Source organism: Buceros rhinoceros, unplaced genomic scaffold (assembly GCF_000710305.1).
Source record: "Buceros rhinoceros silvestris isolate BGI_N320 unplaced genomic scaffold, ASM71030v1 scaffold21173, whole genome shotgun sequence".
In the NCBI taxonomy this organism is placed as follows: domain Eukaryota; kingdom Metazoa; phylum Chordata; class Aves; order Bucerotiformes; family Bucerotidae; genus Buceros; species Buceros rhinoceros.
In genome coordinates, this window is record NW_010405636.1 from 19117 (window position 1) to 25883 (window position 6767).

General features: G+C 36.3%; 1 protein-coding gene across 1 annotated transcript in view; it reads left to right on the forward strand.

Annotated features, from left to right (window-relative positions):
• Positions 1 to 6767, forward strand: part of RPGR (retinitis pigmentosa GTPase regulator) — a gene marked incomplete at its 5' end in the record, with an annotated part of 54150 nt that overhangs the window by 17347 nt on the left and 30036 nt on the right. Inside the window, one exon of the mRNA XM_010133816.1 lies at positions 1537 to 1695. Within this exon, the coding sequence (XP_010132118.1) occupies positions 1537 to 1695 (159 nt within the window). The remainder of the gene's footprint in view (positions 1 to 1536; positions 1696 to 6767) is intronic.

Genomic DNA, 6767 nt, shown 5'->3' on the forward strand with positions numbered 1-6767 from the left:
GAAACTTCCTGTCATTTCTAAGATCAACCCAACTTCACTGTTGGCAAGAAATTCATAGCTTTTGAATTATATTCTCTCAGATACTTGTGCATCATGCAATAGTTATGCCTCTAAATGCTGTAAAAGTAAATTTGTGAGCACTAAATATATCCTTCTGAAAACACTAAATGTGTCCCTTTGAAAGCTAAAGTATGTTTTGTACTAAGTACAAATCTGCATGTTTCCAAAGACGTTGTAGGTGGGTGCTTCTGATGACTGAGCATAAATAATGGACTATACGTCTGGGGTTTGTTATTATGTTGATTATATAACTGTAGCTATCTCTTCAAATTCTTTAGCAGGCAGGTCCTACACTAGTTTAAATGTTTCTTTATCTTGGACTAGCCCCATGTGAGAATTTTGTTTATCTTTGTGCTTTGTTTTATCCAGCTGGGATTAAACCCCAAGCTTTTACATAATAGTGTGTGGTGATTTTTTTTTTTTTGTAATTTCAAATTCACATTGTGGGCCACGATCTGCTATGAGGACACTACTCCACAGATAATCCTTTTCAGGAGTGGAGAACACTCAACTAATAACTGGAAGCTTTCCTGGCAGTACGGAATAATCTTCTACCTAAAACCTCACTCTGACCTATTAAAATAGTTCGGGGGCCGGTAGCATGGAAAATAAGAAATGTAGATGTTGATAAATTGTAAAAAAAAAAAAAGTAGATAAACTGTAAATATAGCAATAGAAAGTACATTTTACATGTTCTGTTTTTAGCTCTGGTAGAAGGTTATATAGAATGCTGTTTTGAATGGTAATTCAGACTTACATAGCAGTGAAAAAGCAAATGGAGCGATTGGAAAACATAAAGCAAAGGAAACTTGAAAGTAAAATAAATGAATTACCCAAATTTGAGATTGAACAGTTTTTGAACTGGGTTGTTTAAATGTCTGGGTGAATGAGAAGGGTCTTCTTGTATGATTATGTAGCAGATCAGAAAGAAGTTACAGGAAGAGATCTGTAAAGACTTCTCAATATCTTTTTGAACTTAATTCTGGTGGAGTTATTACTATGGAACCACTCTATTCCTGTTGTGGATATATAGCTCTTTTCTTGCTGACCAGACCACACATAGTTTCATGGCATTTACTCTGCTTTTTTTCTTCTTTTCTCAAAATCTTACAAGAAGAAAGTGTGGATTTTCTATCAAACAGAATGATCTGTTTGCATTGAGATTCTTACAAGCAGCTTCAGTTGACATAAATACTGATTACAGAGGGAATTACAGCCTCTCAGAACAGGCTGGATATGGGTTTGATTCCTTGCAGGCTAAATATTGCAGTTCTCATCTTGGAGAGGACTAAAATTTAGCCCCTTCAAAGCAGGCTGCTTTGCACAACGGTTTGGACATTATACTAATACGTTCACTAATCCTGTAGTGTTCATACGCTTTTCTATCTTACAGATTTGTGTCTGCAGCAGACTTGACAAGCCATCCTTACTTCTGAGTGCATGCTGGAAATCCTGCTCTCCTCTGTATTTTCACAGGAGATGGTGAGCTCTATACTTTCGGAGAACCTGAGAATGGGAAACTGGGATTATTGCCCGAACAGCTGAAGAACAATAGAGTCCCACAGCCTGTACTGGGAATTATGGAAAAGGTTAATAAGGTTGCATGTGGTGGAGAACATACAGTCGTGCTGACAGGTATGTAATTTAACTGTAATTTTTACAGCTCTCAGCAAACTCAATTAACTTTAAAGATTTTACTTCACACTGAAATGTAAGATGTTGTCGTGAGTGGAACTGGAAGACCGTTGTACGGCGAGAAGGTAGAAATCCACGTAACAGTTAACCTTGGAGCAGTCCTGTGCTGCGCTCTGTCCTGTGCACCTCAGTGCATCTGTGCTGTGCCTGGTGTTCAGGCCCGCGTCGCACGTATCCCTTGGCTACAGGATAAGCTTAGCCAGGTAGTTGTAGCAGAGGAGTTTACAGGCAGCTCCTGCTTGATGACACTGGTTACGCCACTGCAGTATTCTTGTCTTCATCTAAAACTTCAGCAGCAAGTTCCCACGTGAAAGACCTTCTTTTTTTTGATGGTGTAAATGATGAATAGGGTTGTTGTGCTTGGAAGGAAATTCTGTAAGATCTCAAGTGACCAAAATGGGGTGACCTTCCATGGATGGGATCTGTGTAGCATGCTGTACCTGGCTGGAGGCCTGTTTGTTTAATTCCATGTAGCTCAGGATTCCCAGCATCTGAAGGGCTATAAGGTTATTGATACTATCTTTTTTTCATAATAGTCTTAGCTCCAATAAATAGCATTTAAGAGATACTTTACAGAGTCTGAGTGCCTGAGTTGTAATGAACCAGCACTTCCTAGTACAACGTGCACGATTGATGTTTATTTCCTCTAAGAAGCTTGAAAGTGCTGTTGGTGCGAGAGGGGAAATTTTAGAGGAAAGCTTTAATTCCCTAGTAAATTTAAACGACCTTGAATCTTTAGGAAGGCGTTGAGGAAATCACTTTTCAAGTAGCTGGCTGTTAATAGTGATGGAGATGCACAATGCCTAAATGGATTAAATTTGTTGTGATACAGAATTTGCCTGTGACTTTGAGCAGAATCTTCAGTGTACATACCAAACTACTACAGATACAGACATTCAACATACTGTACAAATAAAAATCAGCAAATACAGCTGTTACATATTAGTTCACAGGGTTGTATGTAGAGCACTTGGAAGATGGTGTATATTATTGTGCTTAATAGCACAATATTTAATATTATTAATATTTAATTAACTATTATTAATATTTAATAATAGTTGTGTGCCAATGGCAAATTAGCTTTTTAAAGAGATTCATGCAAAGCATTGCTAGCTATTTATTTTCACAAGCTCTATCCTGAACTATAGTATTATAGAAGCAGGAAAAGGAAGTTTGATTTTGCCCACAGATTATTTTTAAAATATCAGCTTTGGCTTATAATGAATTCCACAGCAGTATAATATTAATCTCCTACCTCTAATTAATCTCTTACCAAAATGCAAAAACTATAAAAACAAGCAAGATGTATAGATATCAGCCCTTAAATCTGTATTTTGAAAACGCTAAATAGTCATCTCTTGTCAATCTGCTGGCATGCCTTCAAGGTTATGTAATCAACATTTCTGAAATAAAACCCAAAAATCGAACTGAGGAAGACGGTAAGTAGTGTGATGTGGTATTATGCTGCAAGCCACTGGAGAGAGTAAAGGTGGAACTGATGTGCTGGGAAAGGTTATGGGTAATGATGAGTCAAGCTGTGACATTCCAGGTAGGTTAAAACTCCTTTGGGAAAACTAGGAAGAGGATATAACAGTTAGCCAATCCTGGAAATAATGCAAGCATTTGTCTACATTTCAATGCCTTTGTCTTCTTCGACCAACACAGGGTCTTACCCTGGCAGTATTCTATGTCATAAAACAAATTTCTTTACATGAAATCAGATTATCATTATTAGGAAAAAAAATACCATAAATTTGGAGCCAGCGAATGTATAAATCATAGCATTATTTTATGGGTTATAAAGTGACATTCTGCAGAAAGAATTTGATTATCATTATTGATTATTTTTTTAACCATAAATCTGAAGCCAAACAATAGATATTTTGGTTTAATGGTATTTCATGTGATAAAATTTCATTATAACAAATGACTGTTACAAAGCTTTAGTAGGAAGATGTAAACCTGGATGATATCATCATCATAGTGAAATCTGTACAAGATCTAGAACAAAGAGGCAAAATATAAATGCCAAAAACCAAATACAGTGAAGAAAATACCATAGTAAGTCAGAGTTTGAGTACATAAGATTTACTTGCCTATGGAAATAGATTTTGTAATAGAAGGCAAATGAGAAATTGAGTGCTGTCTTAGCTTGCAGTTGATGATCAAAGTGTGGAGTGCCAGAAGATCCAGTTGAGTCAAGAGAAAAGGAAAACAATATCCTCCAACAAAATACATTTTCCTAAAGATTAATAGTTGTTGTGATAAGAGCGAAAGGTCAGATAGATATTTTTAAATGTGATTCAGCTGTTACTAAATAGGCTACAGCTGGGAACTTCTGCCTAAGACCCTTTGAACAAAAGAGTAGAGGATAATGAAAACACTGTCTCAAGTGAAAGATACTTCAGAACTGCTGACATACAGAATTTTTTCTGACTCAAAACAAAATTTGAAAAAGAGTTAGATTTGGACACTGGAATTCTTTAAAGAATTAGTGTAGCATACATGCATTATAGTTTTTGCCCTAGAAACAACATGAAATCAGTACTGAATTGTATATTGCATCTTGAGATGAAGTGGCATGACGACAAGTTGAGAGTTCTGATGAGGGATGTATCTTTAAAGAGGAGCAGAAACATTTATACCTCTTTTAAGCTCACTTTCCTAACTTAAAGTAGTACAATTTTGAAGAAATTCTGAATTTCATGTATTATCTTCCATGAAAATGGGGGCTGCTTGGCTTTAGTAACACCATATATACTGATGCAGTTTTCATCTTTTCAGGGTCTGTCCGGTTTTTCAGGGCATGTCATTTCAGTCTTAAAAAATAAGAAGTGAGTGTCTGACTGTTGTGTATCCCTCTGTTTCATCTATCTCATTTAACATAGGAATAGGATAGGAGAAAATGTGATATGGAGGAACTGTTGCACATCTTGTCTCATTTCTTGTCATCAGTTCTATTTGGGGTTTATCAAATTAGAAGAAAGCATAATCCAGTTATCTTACTGAGTATGAGGCAAGTTTCTTCCTGACTCTCATATGTAATTAGTCTATTCTAAAGCACTTCATTTGATTTCTTTTTTATGACTGTCTTATCTATTCTATTGGCAATTTGATATGATAAGAACCAGTGTTATCTAGGTTATTAAATCAAGCTGCTGTTTGGTATCTGTCCAGCAAGTATCAGAGTGAATGGTAGAAAGTATGTATTAAAATAATTCTTTTTTTTGCTCGGAAACTCAAAAATGGGAAACTAAATTTTTTCCCCCCACAGAATAATAAATTAAACTGTTGAGAGCAGTGGTCAGGAAAAAAACTTTTTAAAGATACCAGATTTTAGAAATGTTGAGTATTATATTTGAAACCATCTTCTTTACAAGTCTTATTGTTACTTCTGGCTTTAATATTTGCAGTTGTTCTAGAGAATAAACAGAATTACGGTTAATAATTCCATCATGCAAAAGCTTTCTCATACTGTAGCAGCACAAACCTATTCATTTTTAGTCAATCAGCCAATTTAAGAAGATCATATCCTCATCCCAGATGACTTCTCTTAAAGACTAAAGACTTTCTTAAAGTCTTAAAGACTTTCATCCTCTACCCATAATGCTTGCAGATGCTTCCTACTGCAAGTAAAAGCTGTTGGTGTCGTCACTTTCGAAAGACATACAAAAGCAACAATGTCAATTTGCATACTTTTTCAATAAAGCTTTTTAAAAGGTCGAATAATAATAATTTGTGAATTTAGAAATTGAAGAAGAAACAGATGATTGGGAGTGGCCTTAATATCCTCCAGGTTTTTTTCAGAAGATGACAGATCCTCTGGGAATAAGCCTGTCTGTAAAAGGATATATTACCTCCTTTTATTCTCTGAAAGGAGGGAAAGCAAAGATGTCTCTTCAGAGGAAGAAGTGAAGCAGTCCTTCAAGAACAGATCGTTTGACATAACAATAAAGCACGTTAGTGCGTTAGTATGTAAAATGTTGGATTTTTCATCTTCTGTCTCAAGGTCTTTTAAAAATAAAAGAAAGTCAAGATACCCTTTTGAAAGAGGATAAAAAGGATGAAAAAGCTAAACCTTTTAATGACAGAACTGGCTGTTCAAACCATATAGGATTATCTAGATTTTTCAAACCATTCTTAAGTCTGTATACTATTTATACTGAAATCCCCAAATCCAATTACTAGCTCTGGTAAAACTGAATATTGTGTTGACAGCTGATTTTACAGTAACATTTTTCAGCATAAACTGTTTAAAAATAAAGCTATTGTAAGAGTGACTAGAATACCCCGTTGGTATAATAGTAGTAGTAGTAGTAGTAATAACGATGGTAATAATAATGTTCAAGAGAAATGAATCTGTGTGGAGGGATACAAACATACCTGACAGTTTCGGATTTGCTTCCCTGGATTTTTGTCTATAGCCTTAAATACATAGAAAAGAAAGAATGAATCTTAAAAACGCTCTTGAAGCTCACTCAGTTCTTTCAGCAAATAGCATATGTTTAAAAAAAACTCTGAAAGCTATATAGATTTTTGCCTAAGACTATTTTATTTGTAGTGACAACAGTCATGGAGATTAAAAGACTGTTATGTACTCCAGAAGATGCCTGCAGAGGTGAAAGATACACAGTTACAGGGAAATATCCCTGTTCTTCCAAAAAAGAAAATGTTTAGAAGTAAAGGAGAAGCAGTCCCGGCACTCAAGAGCTGGGGAATAGTGAAGCCATTGGCTTCTGCGCAAGCACTGAAATCTTTTGTCTCTGCCTTCAAGGCCCTTCTCAAGGGCTGCCGCTCTGGAGGCAGCAGTTCCTTCCTCGAGGCCAAGACAGGACTTGCGTCCTTTTTTCTTCTGGGTGCCGTTAATATGGCTGAGCCTTCCTTGTGTGTCACTGACGCACAGGAGGCAGTGCCCCTTCCCTCGTGCTGCTGTGGCCGTTTGTCTTTCCTCTTCCTTCGTACCACTCTGATGCTGCCTTGACCATTCCACAGGAAATTATATCAGCCCCCCC